This window comes from Suncus etruscus, chromosome 14, assembly GCF_024139225.1.
Source record: "Suncus etruscus isolate mSunEtr1 chromosome 14, mSunEtr1.pri.cur, whole genome shotgun sequence".
Classification (NCBI taxonomy): Eukaryota; Metazoa; Chordata; class Mammalia; order Eulipotyphla; family Soricidae; genus Suncus; species Suncus etruscus.
The window spans coordinates 93,060,149-93,081,255 of NC_064861.1; the positions used below are offsets into that span (position 1 = coordinate 93,060,149).

Here is a 21,107-nt window from a genome sequence, read left to right on the forward strand (position 1 = left end):
ACTTCCTGGAGGAGTGCAGGCCAGAGGCCCGCAGGAGGTTAAACTGGACAGAGGGAAGGGCTGCTGGCTTCACTGACCCTCCCTGCAGTGCTCTGTCCCACTAGCCCTGATTCTAAACTCACCCGGCACCGGTGGAGCATGTCCACACCACAATCCCAGCCTCACCTCACAGCTAGCCCAGGGACTGGGGGGAGGGAAAGAGGAGACAATCTGCATGTTGAGATGGAGCGTGGCGCAGGTGAAGAGCCACCCACACACAGCCCACAGTGCGGCCTCGGAGGACAGAACAGGGTTTCCTGGCCAGCCACCGCCACTGGCTGCCGCCGGGACATCAGTCAAAGGTGATGCGGAAGCTGCGCTCCTGCTCCTTGCGCCGCCCATCGCACAACTTGCTCACCTCTTCCACCTTCCGCTGCAGCAAGGCCGAGTTCTGGTCGATCCACTGCAGCGAGTCCATGTGTGCGTTGAGGATCTTGCAGATCTGCTGCAGCGGGTCGCTGGTGTCAGCAGGGCCGCCAGCCGTGTTGAGGTGCTCGATGATGTCCTTGAGGTCCTGGGCCATGCGCTTGAGCTGTGCGTCGATGTTCTCGGCCAGCTTGTAGGTCTTCTCGCGCTCCTCGTCCGCATGCTGCAGGTACACGGTGCCGCTCTGCTCCTTCACTGCCTCCTCCAGGGGGCTCAGCAGGTCCTCCAGCTCCTTCTGCTGCGACAGGATGAAGTCAAGCTCCTGGTCGAGCCGCTTCTGGTCCAGCTTGACCTTCTCCACCTCGCGGTGCAGGCTGGTGATCTTCTCGCCGTTCTCGATCAGGGTGCGGTCCCAGGCGTTCACCTGGGTGGCCTGCTGCAGGAAGTGGCGCTCCTGGTCCTCCAGCTCCAGGCTCCACTTGTTGATCAGGCTCTCCAGCTGCGCGTAGGTCATCACAGAGGTGCCCGACACCCCTGTGGCCGTGCTAGCACTCGGCAGGATGGACAAGGCGGTCGGCTGGCTGACGGAGATAGCGGTTGGGGCCGCTGTCTTCGTGTTTGAGACAAAGCTGCTGCCACTGACAGTGGCAACGGTGGTGGCGGCTGCTGTGGACACAGCAGAACTCACCCCCGGTGCCTTCAGGGTGAAGCCTGTCGTGGCAACCCCCGGAGTGATGGCTGAGGTACCAAGAGTGGGCCCACTGGAGCCGGTGGTAGCTGAGGTGGACGCGGTGGCGATGGAGGAGAAGAGAGTAGTCCCTGAACTTGCACTAGTGCTAGCCGCGACGGGGACGGGGACGATGGGCTGTATGCCCCCCCCGCCGGTGGCAGCAGGTGTGGCCGAAGTGAATGGTTGCAGGGCCAGCGTGCTGGGCTGGGTCGTGCTCCCGAAGGAGCCTAGTGTGAAGCCGGAGGATGTGGTCTGGGACAAGCCCCCACTGTTGAAGGAGAAGCCCAGGGGTGCGCTGGAGGTGGCCGTGGAGGTGGTGGTGGCAGCGGCGGTGGCAGCGGCAGCTGAGCTGAAAATGAAGCCGGTAGACGCCTGGCTGGAGGCAGCGGTAGTGGTGGTGGTGGCTGCAGCAGCAGGGATGGTGCTGCCACTCAGCCCAAAGCCCGTGGAGGCTGGGGCTGGGGCTGGGGCTGGAGCAGGAGCAGCAGGAGCAGGGGCAGCTGTAGTGCCGCCCACATTCAGCTTCGGGATGCTGACACCCAGGGAGAAGCCGGTCCCTCCTTGGGCGGGTGTTGTGGTACCGAAGCTGAAGCCCGAGGTCTGGGCAGCCGGGGCAGCCTGGGTGGCGGGGGTCGCCGGGCTGTGGGAGGCGAGTGAGAAGAGGCTGGTGGAAGGGGTGCTCGCCGCCGCCGGCTGCGTGGGGGTGGTCCCAAAGCTGAACCTGCCAGAGCTGTTCGTAGAGAAAGAGAAGCCCGTCGCCGGCGTGGTTGTGGTGGTTGCTGTCTTCGAAGTGCCAAACGTGAACCCGCCTGTGGAGGCCCCCGAGCCTCCAAAATTAAACCCGCTCATGGCTCCAGCTCTGGTGGCAGCAGCTACTCCGCAAGCAGGTCCGTCGGTGTTGGCGACCTTGGAGAAATTTTCAAAGCAGAGGAAGCGACATGGTCAGATGAGCATGAGCAAAGCAATCTGGGTGCATCTGCACAAACCACGACTGAAGGATCCGGAAACACCCTTGGGGAAGGTCGAGGACAGGCACTGGAACTCCCTTGGCCCAGATGGGAGCCCCACAAGCGGGATTGGGAGAGCCAACAACCAGGACTTCTCACGGGACTCAGCGAGAACAGTCCTCTGGCCCGACACTAGGCCATGAGCCAGAGAGATACAAGGCTGAAGTCAGACAGCTGGACACCCCCACCTCTTCTCAGCCCCGTGGAGCAGGACAGGAAGGAGGCCTTCCTTGCTTGGCCCCTCTCCCCACTGGCTTCACGGGAAGACTCCCTGGGGAAGATGGTACAAGCCAGCAGTTGGACTTTGGACACGACACTCTCTCTATACAGCAAGGGCGGAGGGCGGAGGATAGACTCCCCTTTCCTGCATGGGCCCAGCAGCCCACAGCCACCCCCAACACCTCTGATAGAAAAGGCCCCACTCTATGACCGAACCTATTCAAACTGCCATGACACCAAATCTCTCTGGTTCTACAGATCTTGGACACCTTCAAATTTCATTAAGCCCAGTAAGACAACAGAGACCTGATAGGAAAGCTGCACAGGACCAGCCAGCTCAGTGCTGCCACAGGAACCCAGAAGATCCTCAGAAACTGACTGACTCCTGAGCTAAAATTTGATGATTCCAGGCTGGCCTGGTGGATGGGAAACTGGGCACACTGGCAGCGGGCTGCAACACTGAATGCTTGAAACAGTATGAGCAACTTAACACATCAGGGTGTTAGGATATATCTACTTTTTAAACTGGCAACTGTCAAAAAATCCCCAGAGCACGCATGCAGGTTTTGCACGTGAGCCCCGAGTACCAGACCATGAGAACTCTGTGGAGCATGTTCCGAATCACAGACACTGATAACGGGACTGTGCTCGGAGAGCCCCGCTTACACACGTGCAGGGGGCACGCTTTCCACAGAAGAGAAGCTGAGTGCCCTGGGGAAGGAGGAGGAACAGAAACCAGATGGGCCCTTAGTCCGTGACTAGCTGCAGCACAAGTTTCAAGGCCATAAGGAGGCACCCTGGGTCCCGCTGCCTGCATCTCCCTGTCCGGCCCTGCCTGGCTCCGAGCTCCAAGCCTGCGCTCAGCCACGGCCACCTGGTGGCGCTGCAGGTCCCCCCAGTCACACAGGATTGAATTACTTAAGACTTGGAGGAAGTTGGGGCTAGAGAGGAGAGGGAGGGTGGCACTTGCCTGGCACACAAACTTGGGCTTGATCCCCCAGTACAGCACAGGGTTTTCCCTGGGCCTCACCAGAAGAGATCTCTGCGTAGAGAGGCACCTGGAAGGTGTGGCCCTGAGAGAAGGCTTTAAACATTACTGCTGCCACCTGTAAAATCACTTTACTTTTCTCCTTTCATCTTTTCTGAGTTTATTAGCACAAGTACCTTAATTATGTCAACCCTGCCCCTCAAGTGATTTATGTTAAATTCCGACTAATAAAAACAGCTCAGGGGAAAGCAGAGGTAGAACAGAGAGAGAACAGTAGGAACAACAAAACAGAGAACAGCAAGCGAGAATTCTGACTGCTAGATCCTAAGGGCTTCTCAACCCTTGGGGGCCTTTTTGCACATCTCTCGTAATTTGGGTCTTTTTCATGCTATGCGCCTTTCTGCCGACCCAACCATCCCAGGGGTGACACAAACACCAACACGGCAAACCATGAACTGCAGGCAGTAGCCCCCCTGAAACCAGCGAGCCCAGTTTCCCCACAATTGACCATAACTGCTAAAGTGTGCCGGCTCCTCCCCGCCACAGGGTAAGTATACTACTACTAAAAGCACTGCCTCCTCCCTACCATCAGTGCATACAGGAATGGCCCATATTCCATATTCAGGAAGCTTCCATGGACCCCGATAATAATGCAGATCTAGGCTGGTTTTCAAGCTCCCCGAACACGCTTACACTTCCAGTCCAGAGCCCCAGGGGCCATGGCTGACTCAGAAACTACTAGGGAATACTTTGGGCAGTACTGGAGTCCTCAACCACCTAGAGTAGGAAAACTGCCAAGCTAATGTATCAACTGCCTTTATTAAAAATAAAGAGGAGGAGCTGGAGAGACAGCACAGTGGTAGGGCATTTGCCTTACATGTGGCTGACCTGGAGGGACCCAGTTTGATTCCCGGCATCCCATATGGTCTCCCAGCCTGCTGGGGATAATTTCTGAGTGCGGAGCCAGGAGTAGCCCCTGAGCGCCACTGGGTGTGGCCCAGAAACAATTAATCAACCAATAAATTAATATGAATAAAGTTTAAAAAAAGGAGCCAGAGAGATAGCATCGAGGTAAGGCTTTTGCCTTTCATGCAGAAGGTCGGTGGTTCGAATCCCGGCATCCCACATGGTCCCCTGAGCCTGCCAAGAGCGATTTCTGAGCGTAGAGCTAGGAGTAACCCTTGAGCGCTGCCGGGTGTGAACCAAAAAACAGAAACAAAAAAAGTTAAAAAAAATAAAGAGGAGGGGCAAGAGAGAGAGAACAGCGTGGTAGGGCATTTGCCTTGCAGGTGTCCAACCCGAGATGGACCCTGGTTCAATTCCCAGCATCCCATATGGTCCCCTGAGCCTGCTAGTATCACTATCTGAGCAGAGCCAGGAATAACCGGAGCACCACTGGGTGTGACCCAACACCCCCCCAAATAATAAAGGAATTGGAGCAACAGTTATGTGGTTAAGGCACCTGTCTTAAACATGGCAATCTGGGTTTGATCATTGGTATCACCTAAGGGTGCCATGAACACAGAGCCGGAAGGAAGGAAGGGAGGGAGGGAGGGAGGGAAAGGAAGGGAGGGAGGGAGGGAGGGAAAGGAAGGAAGGAAGGAAGGAAGGAAGGAAGGAAGGAAGGAAGGAAGGAAGGAAGGAAGGAAGGAAGGAAGGAAGGAAGGAAGGAAGGGAGGGAGGGAGGGAAAGGAAGGATGGAAGGAAGGAAGGGAAAGGAAGGATGGAAGGAAGGAAGGTCTGACCCAGCACCCCATGTGGTTGTCTGAACACCTCCAAGAGTAATAACCCTTGAGCATCAGCGGATGTGGCCCAAAAACAAAATAAAAAAAAGAGAAAAGTAGAGGTAGGAAGGAAGGATTAAATGAAGACCCTCAAATTATGCAGAGCTTACAAAACAAAGGGTAAGTCTTGAGAAACAGGTGAACCAAGTAAAGAGCTTCCTATAGCACCTAGGAGAAGCCCAGGGGAGGCGGTGAACTGCCAGAGGAACAGAAAGGGAGCGTCATAGAAACTGTCCCCTTGGGGGAAGCCGGCTGGAGAAGAGGCAGTTGTCTAGGGAAGAGGGAAGCTGAGTGTCTAACTCCAGCAGTCAAGTTACAGAAGGGCACGCATGTCCACAGAAAGCAGCATGGTGGACACCCACTTTAGCTAGGCAGGCCAGAAAGCAGGAGGGCTGGGGTTGGAGCTGGGGGACCCCACTCCCACTGTCATTGAGGATGAGGATGTCATGACACTGGCGCCCAGGGTGCGACACATATACACAGAGTGAGGATGCCCTTGTTTGCCTATGGAGGGCATGTGAAAGGGCAGCCTCTGTGGGACAAGCACTAGCAGGCAGTTCATGAGACGTTGAAGCAAGAGCGAGCTGGGTAGGTGCCATGACCCAGGGGGAAAAGTTGAACTGCCAGTGACAATGGTGCTTCTTCCGGGCATGAAAATATTCTAAAGTCAGATTGGGGGGTGGGTGGGGCTAGGGAGACAGTACAGCCCGCTCAGGCAGCCAGAGATCACAGATGGATGTCCCAAGAACCAGCAGGAGTGATCCCTGAGCACAGAGCCAGGAGTAAAAGTACCGAGTGCCACAGGTTGAGGCACAAAGACCTCAACTCAGACTGTGGTTAAGAACCCGCAGGAGGGGCCTGGCGGTGGCGCTGGAGGTAAGGTGCCTGCCTTGCCTGCGCTAGCCTAGGACGGACCGCGGTTCGATCCCCTGGCGTCCCATATGGTCCCCCAAGAAGCCAGGAGCAACTTCTGAGCGCATAGCCAGGAGTAACCCCTGAGCGTCACAGGGTGTGGCCCAAAAACCAAAAAAAAAAAAAAGAACCCGCAGGCACTCAGGACCAGTCATCATGCATCTTTTAATAAATGGCATAAATTAAACAGGCTCTCACTAAGATCACTGAACAAGCAGCCAATGGGATGGCAGAAGGATGGAGGATCCGGAACATCACCCCCTCCCTGCTGGCAGTGTTCTGCCGAGAATTAATAGGGAGGGCACTTTTTCTTCTTTGTTTGTTTTGTGTCACACAAGATGGCGCTTGGGTTACTCCAGGCTCAATGCTCAGAAATCACTCCAGACAGGTTTGGAGCATACAGAATGCCGAGATTCTTTTTCTTTTCTTTTCTTTTTTGGTTTTTGGGCCACACCTGGCGATGCTCAGGGGTTACTCCTGGCTGTCTGCTCAGAAGTAGCTCCTGGCAGGCACGGGGGACCATACGGAACACTGGGATTTGAACTAACCACCTTTGGTCCTGGATCGGCTGCTTGCAAGGCAAACGCCGCTGTGCTATCTCTCCGGGCCCAGAATGCCGAGATTCTAATCACTGTCCATCCTAGGTTGGCCGAGTGCAAGGCAAACGCCGGACCACTGTACTATTGCTCTGGCCCTGGGGAGGGCACTTGCTAATGCAGTTCAAGCCCCAGCATCCCATTGGGTCCCAAACATGGCCAGATGTGACCCAAAAATGCCCAGAAAAAATAAAAGAGGCAGAAAGCTTGTCTTCAAGGAATGAGTGCTCAACCGATCCATCAGCAGAGACCCTGGGGGTTCTGGGAGGTGGCACTAGGCGGGGACCACACCAAGACCCCAGGGGAGGGGGAGTACACAGCTGAGCCCCTACAATCAACAAGGCCCTCCTGGGGGAGCAGTGATGGGAGGGGGGAAGTCCCAGGTTGGGAGAGGTTGCCAGGGAAACAGTTTCTGTGGCACCGGCTAGGCCAAAGTTACAGGGTGACATTGGAATGACAGGGCTCCACCACAGCCATCATCTCCCAAGGAGGAACTACCACTGACCCCACAAACCAGCTTGCTCCCTGAGGCTTGCCCCAGCTCTCATCATTTGGGGATTCTGCATACCTCAGTCACACTCCCTGTTCTCTAGTGACACCCCAGGGCACTCTCACCTCCCAGACAGTCAGGCTCCCTCTCACACACAAGCCTAAGAGGTGCAGGAAAAGGAAGATCCCCGCTCTTTCCTAGCCCACCTAACCCGACCACCACACCCAGGGAACTTCAGGAAAGCATGTCAAGCTTGAACTCCGGAAGTCAGCAATGCACCCACTGCCAGTCCACACGGGCCCCCCCAAGCACTGCCAGGAGTGACCCCTTATGCATGTCTGAGCTCTGGGTCTGATCCCTAACCAACACCCCCACCAGACTCTTTCACTGCTTCTCTCGGAACCCCTCTTCACTCCCCACAGCAGGGCCCAGCTCCTGCCCTCAAATCAAACTGAGTGTATTCACCCCTCAGACAGAGAGGAGACAGGTGTGCGGGGTGGGGGGCAGGAATCCTGGGGGCTCAGCAGGCTTTCCAAACTGACTTTTTTTTTTTTTTTTTTTTGGTTTTTGGGTCACACCCGGCAGTGCTCAGGGGTTATTCCTGGCTCCAGGCTCAGAAATTGCTCCTGGCAGGCACGGGGGACCATATGGGATGCCGGGATTCGACCGATGACCTCCTGCATGAAAGGCAAACGCCTTACCTCCATGCTATCTCTCCGGCCCCACCAAACTGACTTTTGACCCTGTGGGCCAGGAGCCCGGCCGCTCTCAGGACCTGACCACACCTTCTGAGGAGCGCCTTTACAGGACCCATATCACCACCAGCCACTTCATCCTGAATGCTGGTGCCCTGAGCTGGAGGCACCACCAGTGGCCTTGTCTATCCTGCCCTCATACCCCTGGGGGGCTTTACCTGCCAGAAGGCTTCAAGCAGTGGAGGTGCGTGGAACGTCAGGGAACGGTCCCCATTTAATTCTTAGAACTTGGGAGTATACTGGTATCTGAGGATAATGAAGTCCTGCAGGTGCGAATGGACTAAGGGGTGGCCAGGAGGACAAAGGCTAACAATGGCCATCCCAGGCCAGGGGATGGGGATGGAGGGTCCATGTCGAGCACTCATGGCCTCCAAGAGCTGGAAAAGAACGGGGAGAAGACGACACTCCCCTATACTCCTCTCAGGGACAGAACATGTCTGGGCTGATTGGGGGGATCAGGGCAGATGGGTAGAGACCACCCCTTACACGGCCTCAGTAGTCAAGGGTGCTTCGCGGTCTCCTGAATCTAAGGCTTGCGTGTTCCACCAGGAAACCGCACACACCAAAAGGGCATGTTAGGAAAAATGGCTTCTCTTGCTAGGCCCGGGCCATGGTAGAATGGATCCAGGTTCAACCCCTGGCACCCCATATGATCCCAAGCCTTGCCAAGAGTGATCCCTGAGTACAGTCAGGAGTTAGCCCTAAGCATTGCTGGGTGTGGCCCCCCCCAAACAAACAAAAATGGTTTCTCTCTCATCTTGAACGAACCATGCCTTGCAGGCCACCATTTCATTTTGGGGGAGAGGGAGGGCAAGGCCTCCCAAGCAGACCAACCTCTGTTGTTGAGGTTACCTGGGTCTCCCCATTGGTGCTCAGGACAAGCACGTGCTAGGTATGTGCCTTCACCTCTGCCCTATCTCCCAGACCCAGGACTCCAGGTCATACCATACATATTTCAGTCTCCAAGAACCAAGAACCAAGAACGAAAAGGGAAGAAGCACGCTGCGTAAAGCCACTAAACTTGTGACCATCTGGCAACCTGGGTGCAGGAGAGGAAACAGGCACCTCAGTGCAGGGACTCACCCTGCTGCTTCTGGGGTCTGTGGGAGCCGGGGAGAGCAGGATTACCCCAGAGGACTCTGAGCTGCTGGGCCACGTGGCAGGTCTGCCCTTTCCCCAACTGAGCTGGCCTTGGCCTTCTGCCCTGTTTGCCAGGACACCCACCTCCAGCTGGCGTGACCCGAAACCTGCCCCCAGCACCTTTGAGGGACCCTGTGAGCAAATTCCAACTTTTGTACATGAATAACACCCTTGACCAGGGCTCCACCTCCCGCACTGTCTCCAGTGCCCTGAGCCCCTCAGGACTGGCCCCCACCAGAGACAGAGATTTGAGGTTAAAGCACTTGCCCGGAATATAGCCAGTTCTAATTGGATTCCTGGTACTTCAGGGTACCCCCAGCAACACCAGAAGCCATCTCCCCCCAGCAGAGCCAGGAGCAGCTCTCAGCATTGCTGCGTATAGCCTCAAGCGCCCACCCTCACAGGGGTCCTCTAACTTTTTAAACAGGGGGCCAGTTCACTGTCCTTCAGACTGTTGGAGGGCCAGATTATAGTAAAAACAAAAACTATGAACAAATTTCTATGCACACTGCATATATCTTATTTAGAAGTGAAGAAACAAAATGGGAATAAATACAATATGTGGCCCATGGGCCGCAGTTTAAAGACCCCTGCTCCAAAAAAACCGAGGTAGCTGTCTCAGGTTAGGTCTTTTGGCCACACCCAGCAGCGCTCAGTGTTCAGAAATTGCTCCTGGCTCAGGTACCATGAGATGTCGGGGATCGAACCCATGTCTGTCCTGGGTCAGCCGAGTGCAAAGCAAACACCCTACTGCTGGGCTACCACTCTAGCCCCAGTTATCTCAGGTTGAGGCTGGACTCTGGGGACAAGAGCCTGCCCTCACCAGATGTAGCTAGGGACTTGTCCGGCCACAGACAACTGTTCCCGGAAAGAGCAGTGACTGCGACAACACATGTGGGGCGCTCCCAGACTGTCTCACGGTGTTCCCAGCCTGCACTCCCAGTTTGGGCTGAGTTCCAGTAGGATCTTCCTTCTAGCATGCTAGTGAAAGAGCAGCAGTTTGAAGCTGCAGAATAGGGCAAACCCAGATATAGGAGGAGCCCCAAGAGAGGAGTATTCAATATTGCCCAAGTACTGTCTTTCCCCTGTGAACCCACCTCACCCACTGCAAGATGCGGACTAGCCCCTCTTTGGACTGGACCTCCAAGATGCAGGGTCCAAAGGAGGCAGTACCCAGGCCACTCCCTCCACCCTCTGATTCCAGGCTGCGCTGACAGGAGCCGTTTGTTGCCAGGTGCCGGCCCCCAGAGAATCCCCCCACCCGCTCCCCCCTCCCAAGGTAGGGTGATGTAACCTGCCTGCAACTGCCGCCTCACTCCAAGCCTGGCCCCTCCGCATCAGAAAAGAGTCCCCTCAAGCCCCACCCATGCTCCCGGCTCTGGAGTCCAAAGGGTTGGGCACCCCAATCCTGGAGGACCCCACAAAGGAGGGAGTGCATACTGGAGGGGATAGAGGCACAGGACCTGGCTCACAAGCAGCCACTGATGGACACCCCAGGCTTGAAAACTAGTATGGGCAAGGGGGCTACATGGGGAACAGGGCCACAGAGCCAGGTCAGCAGGGGAGTTTCCAGGCATGAGAAGATCCAAACCTGAAAGGACAGCTCAGGAAGGAAGCGCAGGCTTGGCTCTAGTCCCTGGGTTTGATCCCTGGCCCAGCAGTCTGAGCACCTCTTGAGCAACCCCTCATCACCAAGCAAGCTAGCCTCGAGCACTGTAGAGGACGGCCCCATTCCACCAATTAGACCAGGAGATGCATAGTTAGGGTGCATCCCTGGCCTCCCCGAGTACAGTCCCGGTCCGCCAGCACTTCTGGGCCCAGGTCTACAGAAGTTTACTCATCAGTGGGCCTCTGGCCTCCCCAAGTTGGCCTACAACTCGGGGCACAGTCTTGCCTTTAGGACTCTCTACCTGGGGTAGCTTATGCTCCTTAGGGCACAAATGTCTTCTTTCAGCAGCTCTCCTCTCTGAGGAACTCCAGTCTCCTTCCTCAATAGTACTTCAAAATATTCCAACAAAACTGCCACCCGACTCTGTAAGGCAAAACCAGGGTAGGGAGAGAAGGCCAGAATCTAAGGAGGTGCACAAACCTGGAGGCTTGAGGGGCCAGAGGGGCAGTGAAACAGAGTCTGGCAGGGTGCCTGGGACCAAGTAGAGTCTCAGGTCACAAGTAGCAAATGCGAAGAAAGAGAAAGTGCAGCTCAGCCCAGGCCAGCCTCCAGATGTCATTCCTCCTCAATTCTGTAATATTCAAGCCGGTGGGAACAGGAGAGGGACGAGAAGGAAATGCCTTACCACCACAACTAGTTCCATCCATGTCAGAGATGACTCCACGGAAAACACCAGGGCCAGAAAGTGAAGACTGCACCTTGGCCATGCCAGCTCAACCCTGCACACTGCACAGAGGATTGAAGCACCACCAGTAGTCACTCCTGAGCAGAGCACTGGCAGGGCAGAACCAACAAATTCCAATTCTTATACACAACAGGACATTATGTGGCCATAAGAAAAGATAGTCACATAATATGCTTCTATATCGGTGGGTCTCAACAGTATAGTGCTGAGTAAAGTTAGATTGAGAAAAAAAAAGACAGAAAGATGGAATTAAAAAAAGTGTTCTCGCTTCGGCAGCATATATACTAAAATTGGAACGATACAGAGAAGATTAGCATGCGCAAGGATGACACGCAAATTCGTGAAGCGTTCCATATTTAAAAAAAAAAGGCAAGACTAGGGCTGGAGAGATAGCATGGCGGTAGGGCATTTGCCTCGCATGCAGCTGAGTAAAACAGATGGTTCAAATCCCGGCATCCTATAATGGTCCCCATCCCTGCCAGGAGCAATTTCTGAGCACAATCAGAATAACCCGAGTGCCACTGGGTATGACCCAAAAAAACCAACAACAAAAAGGCAAGACTGAGGCTAGCACAGTAGGGAGGGTATCTGTCTTACATGTGGCTTACCCAGGTTTGATCCCCAGCATTCTATAGGGTTCCCCCAGCACTGCCAAAATGACCCCTAAGTGCAGATCCAAGAGTAACCCCTGAGCACAACCAGGCGTGACCCCAAAACCAAAAACAACCCAAATGAACAAAAGAAAAAAGAAAAAAAAGGCACGATACCATCACACCTGGTGGGCTCATGGAACCCAATGGGATGCCAAGGACTGAACCTGGGTAGACCCCATGCAAGGCAAGGGCCCTCCCTGCTGTCCTATCTCTCACCCTTGGCCCCTTGAAGTCAAATCAGGCTTAAACTGCTGGCTGGCGGCAGTGGAGATGACACACACGTGCTAAGAACCCCTCTGCAGGCAGGTGTGCGTGTCCCACTGGTGACCCCATACAGCCTGGCACTGCTCAGCGATGCCCACTCCACCAGGGCACTCACTGGGCACCAGTAAGTAAGCAAAGGGAAGTGTCTGGCGTCACACAGGCAGCCGGGGTTTGAACCCACAACCCCAGAGGAGCTCCAGACACAACTCTGGTGACCAAGAAAATCATGTGCTCCCCCCCAAAAAAACCCCAAAGCCACCCTGAACAAGCAATTCCAATGCTAGCAAAGAAGCCAAGAGCTTGATCCGTTCTAAGCAGTGGGACCCCAGGACCTTCTATTGGGGGTCCTGAGCACCATCACTCAAATCTGGGGTGATCTTGGGGGCGTGGGGGAGAGTAGGAACACCCTGGAAGAGAGAAACGCCACCAAACAGGGGGTCTAGGGCGATGCCAAGCACTTGATCCGTTCTAAGACCCCAGGGGCCTTCAAGGGGGGGATCCTGATCGCCATTACTCAAATGTGGGGTGAGCTTGTGTGTGTGTGTGTGTGTGTGTGTGTGTGGAAACAGGAACACCCTGGAAGAGAGGAAGATACCGACAACCAGAGGGTCTAGGGCGAAGCCAAGCGCTTGATCCGTTCTAAGACCCCAGGGCCTTCTAGGGGGGGTCCAGAGCACCATCACTCAAATCTGGGGTGCTCTTGGGGGCGTGGGGGAGAGTAGGAACACCCTGGAAGAGAGAAACGCCACCAACCAGGGGGTCTAGGGCGATGCCAAGCACTTGATCCGTTCTAAGACCCCAGGAGCCTTCAAGGGGGGGGAGGTCCTGATCGCCATTACTCAAATCTGGGGTGAGCTTGTGTGTGTGTGTTTGGAAGCAGGAACACCCTGGAAGAGAGAAAGATACCGACAACCAGGGGGTCTAGGGCGAAGCCAAGCGCTTGATCCGTCCTAAGCGGTGGGAACCCAGGGGACTTTCTTAGGGGGTGGGGGGAGCCCCTGCATGCCCACCGCTCAAACCTGGGGTGAGCTTGGGGTTGAGAGCAGAAAAACACCGACCACCAGGGTAGATCTAGGGCGAGACACCCCCCCACCAGCCTCAATCAGGCTCGCTGATCCACACACCTGGGGTCACCCCGAGCCCCCCAGGCAAACCGGGGTGGGCGCCCCAGACGCCTCCAAAGTCGAGCCCCCGAAACCCGCTGGGGCAGCGGTTGGGAGAGCGGGGGAGCGCGCGGGGGCCGGAAGTGAGCCCGAGGGGATGCAGCAGCCTGGGGTGGGCGGGGGTCGGCCGAGGGGTCCGGGGGGGACCCCAGAAGCCCGAGGCGCGGAATCGGGGTTCGGCCAGGGCCGGGGGGGGGCGCGTCCCCGTGGCCCGCGGCTTCCCGTCCCGGGGGAGCCTCGCGGGGCGGGGCGGGCGCGGAGGGATCCGGGTGCGCCGCCCGCCCGCCCGCCCGCCCCGTATATCTGGGCTCGGTCCCGCGGGCGCCCCACTCCGCCCTCGGCTCAGCCTCGACTCCGCAGCTCCGACCCCAAGCGCCGCCGCCGCCGCCGCCATGGCCCTGTAGCCCGCGCCCGCCCGCCCGCCGCTCTCCGCGCTCACCGCGTCAGCGCGCTCCGGCTCCGCTGCCTTCCTTCCCGCCTTCCTTCTCCCTCAGCCGAGGCCGCCGCCGCCTCCCGTCCGCGCAGCCATGGAGTGAGTAGCCAACCGCCCGCCGCCAACCGCCTTCCCGCCCTTTCGAAGCGCGCGGGGCCCACGCGCCGCCACCAGGCCGGAAGTGGACGAGGAGGGCGTGCAGGGGACGACGGGACGGGACGGGACTGGAGCATCACGGTCGCGCAGGCGCAGAAAAGCCCCCCCGAAGCGCTATTGAGCATGCGCACAGGGCCCCGAAGGGCGGGGCTAGCCCTGAGTTTGCTCCGGCGCCTGCGCACTAAGCGCTAAGTGCCGTGAATCGCCGGTTGCGGCGCGGGCTTCGCAGGGCCCAGGCGCGGCAGCAGCCGCCACGCATGCGCTTTGATTTCCCAAGCCTGGCGCGCTTAGCGGGGTGCCGGCGGCGCATGCGCTTTAGATGAACTTCGGCCAGAGCGCCGCCGCGTGGAGGGAGGGCGGAGCTAGGAGTTGACTCTTGGCAACAGCGAACTCCGCCGAACGCGCCACTTTGGGGGCGGGGCCTGGCTGTGAAGGTTGGGTGGTGGGCGGGGCTTGTGAGGGTGGGTGGAGCTAAGTGCCGCCGTTCGAGGGTGGCTATGTGGGCGTGGTTATTTAAATATAAAGGGCGTGCCCAAAGGCGAGGGGCGGGGTTTGCAGGGATAACGGGAGGGGATGCTCCTGGGGATGGCAGTTCTCCCGGGAATTGATTTGAAGGCCCAGTTAGGGAATAAAGAAAATGATTTTTACGTATTTCTTTTTTTAATTTTATTTTAGAGGAAGGAAGGGCCGGAGCAGAAGTACAGTGTGGAGGGCGTTTGCCTTGCACTCGGTTCGATCTCCAGCATCCCATTTGGATCTCCCCAGTTCCTCCCCTCCCTCCTAACAGGAGTAATCTCTGAGCACCCCCGAGTGCCACCGGGCGTGGCTGAAAATAAACAAACATTTTGAGGAGTCATCAAGAATAAAATTCTATGGTCCCCCGTGCCTGCCAGGAGCAATTTCTGAGCCTGGAGCCAGGAATAACCCCTGAGCACTGCCGGGTGTGACCCGAAAACCACAAAAAAAAAAAAAAAAAGAATAAAATTCTTTTCTTTCTTTGAAAAACATTTTTTTTCTTTTTTGGATTTTGATTTTTGGGCCACATCTACGATGCTCGGAGGTTACTCCTGGCTCTGCATTCAGAAATCGCTCCTGGCAGGCTCGAGGGACCCTATGGGATGCCAGGAATCGAACCCGAGTCCATCCCAGGTCGGCCTCATGCAAGGCAAATCCTGCTGCCATGCTATTCCAGCCCTTCAACTTATCTTTTTAATAAAATAGTGCAAAGTTTGTGGAGGGACCATAAGGAAATTCCCCTGGGAGATCCCCTATTCCGGCCCTTCAACTTATTTTTTTAATAAAATAGTGCAAAGTTTGTGGAGGGGCCATAAGGAAATTCCCCTGGGAGATCCCCTTAAGTTTCTGCACTGGGGACTCTACCATTCGTGGTGGCTGATAGGAACTCCCCTCGCAGGTTCGATTCCTCCCAGGCTGGTCCCATTAATTTGGTGGGCACATGCGTGACCTCTGACCCTCTTCTGTGTCTCTCTTTAAGGTCCTCCATTTTCGCCTTGCTGCCTGTCTACACCACACTGAGCCACCTGCCAAGCTTCCTCGAAGCTGCCTCTGCCACCATCAGAGCCCGGCGTGTGCCCTGCAGCCATGTCTCTCCTGGCGACCCTGGGGCTGGAGCTGGACAGGGCCCTGCTCCCAGCTAGCGGGCTGGGATGGCTCGTAGACTATGGGAAACTCCCCCTGGCCCCTGCCCCCCTGGCTCCCTATGAAGTCCTGGGGGGAGCCCTGGAGGGCGGGCTTCCAGGGGGAGGAGAGCCCCTGGCAGGTAAGGCCTCCCCCAAAATGGATGGGTGTGGGGTGGGGTCAGTGCCTTGTTCATGAGCCCTGGACTGTCCCAGGCTGTTTTCACATGCCGGGGAGTGTGGGGGACTGGCCTGTCTGGAGAAGACAAAGGCCATTGTGATATGCTGAGTTAAATAGATCTATGGAAGTGGCAATAGGGGTCAGAACAATAATAGAGCCTTGCTTGTGGTTGACCCTGATTTGATCCCTGGTGTCCCATAGGGTGCCCTGAGCCTCTCAGGAGTAATTTCTGAGCACAGACCTAGGAGTAACACCGATGGTGTTCAGTTCAGTAACACCTGAACACCGACGAATATGGCCCCAAAACAAAAAAGTTTTAAAACTATATTTGGACAATGGGGAGAGCATTTACCTGCACATGGCTGACTGGGGTTCCATCTCCAGCATCCCATAGAGTTCTGGAAGCCTGCTAGAAGGAATTTCTGAGTGCAGAACCAGGAGTAAACCCTGAGCACTGCCAGGTGTGGGCCAAAGACCAAAAAATAAAAGTTTAAAAATATATTTTGGAGGGGGCCGGAGAGATAGCATGGAGGTAAGGCGTTTGCCTTTCATGCAGAAGGTCATTGGTTCAAATCCCGGAGTCCCATATGGTCCCCTGTGCCTGCCAGGGGCTATTTCTGAGCAGATAGCCAGGAGTAACCCCTGAGCACTGCTGGGTGTGGCCCAAAAACAAAAACAAAAACAAAAAAACAACAAATGGGGCCAGGAGGTGGTGCTAGAGATAAGGTGTCTGCCTTGCAAGTGCTAGCCAAGGAAGGATCGCAGTTCGATCCCCTGGCATCCCATATAGTCCCCCCAGGCCAGAGGCAATTTCTGAGTGCTTAGCCAGGAGTAACCCCTGAGCATCAAATGGTGTGGCCCAAAAAACCAAAAAAAAAAAAAAAAAAAAAAATATATATATATATATATATATATATATTTTGGACAATGGAGAAGAAGTTTGCCTTCGAAATGGCTGACTGGGGTTGATCCTCAGCATCCCATAGGGTCCCCCAGGTCTGCCAGGAGTATTTCTGAGCACAGAGCCAGTAGTAACCCCTGAGTGCCTCTGTATGGCCCTAAAACCAAAATAAACAAACAAACAAATAAATAAATAGAAAAGAAAATTAAAAAATGTTGGAACAATAATTCAGCCAGCCAGGAGAGTGCCTGCCTTGTACGCAGCCATCCCAGGTTCCATCCTCGGCACCCCAGAAGATGCCTGAGTGCTGACAGGTAGGGTGATCCCTGAGCACTGAGCCAGGAGTCAGCCCTGAGCACCAGATCCCCAGCACCCCACCAAGTGTGTGTGTGTTTGTGTGTGTGTGTTTCCCACCCCTCAGGCGACGGCTTCTCGGATTGGATGACGGAGCGGGTCGACTTCACGGCTCTCCTCCCCCTGGAACCCCCCCTACCCCCAGGTACCCTCCCAGCCCCGTCCCCGACACCCCCAGACCTGGAAGCCATGGCCTCACTGCTCAAGAAGGAGCTGGAACAGATGGAGGATTTCTTCCTTGAGGGGCCCCTGCTGCCCCCGTCCCCACCTCCCCCCGTGCCCCCCATGCCCACCCTGCCCCTCCCACCCCCGCTGCCCACCTTCGAGCTGCCCCAGGCCCCGACCCTGGACACCCTGGACCTGCTGGCCCTGTACTGCCGCGGTGACAGCAGCCCCGGGGAGCCCACCCTGGCCCCCCTGCCCACTCCCCAGCAGGCCCCGCCGGCCCAGCCTAGCCGTCCGGCCCCCTACCCGCACCCCTCCAGTGCCCGTGGGGACCGCAAGCAGAAGAAGCGGGACCAGAACAAGTCGGCGGCGCTGCGGTACCGCCAGAGGAAGCGGGCCGAAGGCGAGGCCCTCGAGGGGCAGTGCCAGGGCCTGGAGGCCCGCAACCGGGAGCTGCGGGAGCGGGCAGAGTCGGTGGAACGGGAGATTCAATATGTGAAAGATCTGCTCATCGAGGTGTACAAGGCGCGGAGCCAGAGGGGCCGCAGCACCTAGGGGGCCCCCCAACACAATGCACCCCAACTTCAGGCCATACACATCAGGCATACACACAAAACCTCATCACGCACACAGACACACATAACCCAACTTCACTCACACACACATTCTATTCACCTCCAACTTCATGCCATACGCACTCACATCCCTGACTTCATGTCACATACACACACATAACCACTTCATCACACAGATATGCGCACACACATCACATCTGCGCTCAGCCCTGGCTGCTTCTCTCCTCCCCCGTCCCCCAAAACCCTCCTCATCTCCTCCCCACACCTTTCCACTCACACCCAAGGGATTTGGGAGGCTTAGGAACAGGGGTTCAGACAGAGACAGCTAGAGAGCTGCTCAGAGAAGGGTGAGCAGGAGGCAGGAGCCTGAAATATAGAACAGAGACAAGCCAGAGGCAGGGACCAGTGACGGGAGGGAACCCCCCCACCCCAAGGTGGCCTTGAGCACAGCAGAAAGCCAGGTGGTGGGGCGGGGCTGTAGTTGGTGAGTGGGTCTTCAGTGTAGCTCTGGGAGAAAAATCAGTGTTTTGTGCCGGTGTAGGGAAGGGGCTGCAACTAGATTAGGGGACTGGGAATTTGGGGAGCCATGAGAAGAAATAAAAAATGGAAATCTTCCTCTGGTCTTCGAGTCTTGTTCTTTTTTTTTTTTTTTTTTTTTTTTTGGTTTTCGGGCCACACCTGGCAGTGCTCAGAGGTTACTCCTGGCTGTCTGCTCAGAAATTGCTCCTGGCAGGCACGGGGGACCATATGGGACACCGGGATTCGAACCAACCACCTTTGGTCCTGGATCGGCTGCTTGCAAGGCAAACACTGCTGTGCTATCTCTCCGGGCCCTCGAGTCTTGTTCTTGAGAGAAGAATGAGGCTTCTTTTTTTTTTTTTTTGATTTTTGGTCCACACCCGGTGACGCTCAGGGGTTACTCCTGGCTATGCGCTCAGAAGTCGCTCCTGGCTTGGGGGACCATAAGGGATGCCAGGGGATCGAACCGCGGTTCATCGCTAGGCTAGCGCTCGCAAGGCAGACACCTTACCTCTAGCACCACCACGCCGGCCCCAAGAGTGAGGCTTCTTGGGCTCAAAATAGTAAGTTGGGGGGGTCCTGGAGAGATAGCACAGCAGGGAGGATATTTGCCTTGCGAGGGACCGAACCTGGTTCGATCCCCGGCGCCCCGTAGCTCAGGTCCCCTGAGCCCTGCCAGGAGTGGTTTCTGAGCCCAGAGGCAGAAGAAAACCCTGAGCACTGCCGGGTATGGCCCAGAAATCAAAACAACCGCCTCAAATTGGACCAGAAGCATCATTCGGTGTGACCCCCAAAATGGGCAGAGCCCCCTCTGCCTACAGCAGACCCAGGTTCTATCTCTGGCACCACAGACAGTCTCCTGAACACCACCACCAAGAGTGATTCAGGTGTGACCCAACCCCCCACCCCCCAAAAAAGAAAGAATTGCAGGATTCTGACCAAGCACCCACAGGTCATATGAATGAAACTGGATGTGTGCCGGTTTCTTAGTCTCATGGTGACCAGCAATGTTTTGGTTCCTAGATTGACTTGGCAGAAAATATTCCCCTCAGCCCCCAGCCCCCCTCAGACTGGGATCCCGCCCCTCCAGGCACCCCCAAACCTTTCTAGCAGGTGAGATCTTAGCGGGACGCGGACGCTAGGGGGCGCGCACATCGCTGCGAGAAACTTTTCTGCTACTACCCAAACTGGTCCTGGGTTCGATCCCCTGCATCCCTGAGTCCCTTCTGGACTCCACCAGGAGTGATTCCTGAGTGTAGGGCCAGAAGTAAGCCTTAGGCAGCACTGGGTGTGGCCCCAAATTAAAAAATATATGGGTGTTCATGGCCTTTCTTTCTTTCTTTTTTTTTTTTTTGGTTTTTGGGCCACACCCGGCGTTGCTCAAGGGTTACTCCTGGCTGTCTTCTCAGAAATAGCTCCTGGCAGGCACGGGGGACCATATGAGACACCGGGATTTGAACCAACCACCTTTGGTCCTGGATCGGCTGCTTGCAAGGCAAACGCCGCTGTGCTATCTCTCCGGGCCCTTCATGGCCTTTCTTACTTGGAACCAGCCAGCCTGCCTGACAGACAGCTGTGAGCTGAATAGTCCTGATTCCCCTGTGCCTGGGTTGAGCCTCATATTTACAGGGCTCCCCAGGCCTCTCTGAACAGGTCTGGAAGCTCTGTGAAATCTTTTGTGTTTGTTTGGGGCCACACCAGGTGGCACTCAGATGTTACTTCTGGCTCTGTGCTCAGAAATCACTCCTGGCTGGGGCCAGAGAGATACCATGGAGGTAAGGCATTTGCCTTGCATGCAGAAGGACTGTGGTTTGAATCTTGGTATCCCATATGGTCCCCCGAGCCTGCCAGAAGCGATTTCTGAGTTTAGAGCCAGGAGGAACCCCTGAGCGATGCCGGATGTGACCCAAAAGTACAGAAAAAGAAAAAGAAAAAAAATCACTCCTGGCAAGCTCCAGGGACCATATGAGATGCCGGGGATCGAACCCAGGTCCGTCTCAGATCAGCTGTGTGCAAGGCCAACACCCTACCGCTGTCCTATCACTCCAGCCCCATCTCTGTGAGCTCTTGTTGACCTGATTCACAGCCTAATTCTGCAGAGACTCCTGAATTTTTGTGTGAGACCTAAGGTCAAGGGTTCCCTGCGCTATTAGCCTTATATTTGTTGGGGATCACACCCAGAAGTGGTTGGTGCTTAATCCTTGCTCTGAGCTCAGGAATCACACATCTCTATATATATAGAAAACTAGGTAGACAAGGAGCTGGAATGGTAGCGCAAGCGGTAAGGCATCTGCCTTGCCCGAACTAGCCTAGGACAGACTGCGGTTCGATCCCCTGGCACCTCATATGGTCCCCCATGCCAGAAGCGATTCTGAGCGCATAGCCAGGGGTAACCTCTGAGCATCACCAGGTGTGGCCCAAAAACCAAAAAAAAAAAAAAAAAGAAAGAAAAGAAAGTAAAAGAAAACTAGGGAGTCAGACACAGTACAGCAGGTAGGATGCTTTCCTTGCACATGACCAACTTGCCAGGTTCACTCCCTGGCACTTCTTTTCTTTTTTATTTTGGGGGGCCACACCTGCCATTGCTCAGGGGTTCCTTCTGGCTCTGCACTCAGGACTTACTCTTGGTGGGTTTGGGGGATCCTATGGGATGCCGGGTATTGAATCTTAGGTGGTCTTGTGCAACGAAAGCACTTAGGACTGAAGTACAATATGTTGGTCATTTG

General features: G+C 55.8%; 2 protein-coding genes and 1 non-coding gene across 3 annotated transcripts; 2 read left to right on the plus strand and 1 right to left on the minus strand.

Moving 5' to 3' along the window:
- Window positions 1–323: 323 nt before the first annotated feature.
- NUP62 (nucleoporin 62) lies at window positions 324–14,074 on the minus strand. Its single transcript, XM_049786987.1, has 2 exons — window positions 13,900–14,074; window positions 324–2,041 (listed from the first exon to the last, which is right to left on the minus strand). The coding sequence occupies exon 2, from the start codon at window positions 1,982–1,984 to the stop codon at window positions 332–334; it is 1,653 nt and encodes a 550-aa protein (XP_049642944.1). The 5' UTR covers window positions 1,985–2,041; window positions 13,900–14,074; the 3' UTR covers window positions 324–331.
- Window positions 11,639–11,740, plus strand: LOC126029207 (U6 spliceosomal RNA). Its single transcript, XR_007502852.1, has one exon. It is a non-coding gene; the product is annotated as a U6 spliceosomal RNA (small nuclear RNA).
- ATF5 (activating transcription factor 5) lies at window positions 13,960–17,842 on the plus strand. Its single transcript, XM_049786988.1, has 3 exons — window positions 13,960–13,992; window positions 15,545–15,829; window positions 17,190–17,842. Exons 2-3 carry the CDS (start codon window positions 15,652–15,654, stop codon window positions 17,840–17,842), a joined length of 831 nt encoding a protein of 276 aa, XP_049642945.1. The 5' UTR covers window positions 13,960–13,992; window positions 15,545–15,651.
- Window positions 17,843–21,107: the final 3,265 nt, after the last annotated feature.

Bases quoted from the DNA above. Each gene is read 5' to 3' on its own strand.
- NUP62 (XM_049786987.1), bottom strand. From the start codon at position 1,984: ATGAGCGGGTTTAATTTTGGAGGCTCGGGGGCCTCCACAGGCGGGTTC.
- ATF5 (XM_049786988.1), top strand. From the start codon at position 15,652: ATGTCTCTCCTGGCGACCCTGGGGCTGGAGCTGGACAGGGCCCTGCTC. The intron at 15,830-17,189 runs GTAAGGCCTCCC...CCCACCCCTCAG, and splicing joins GGGAGGAGAGCCCCTGGCAG to GCGACGGCTTCTCGGATTGG.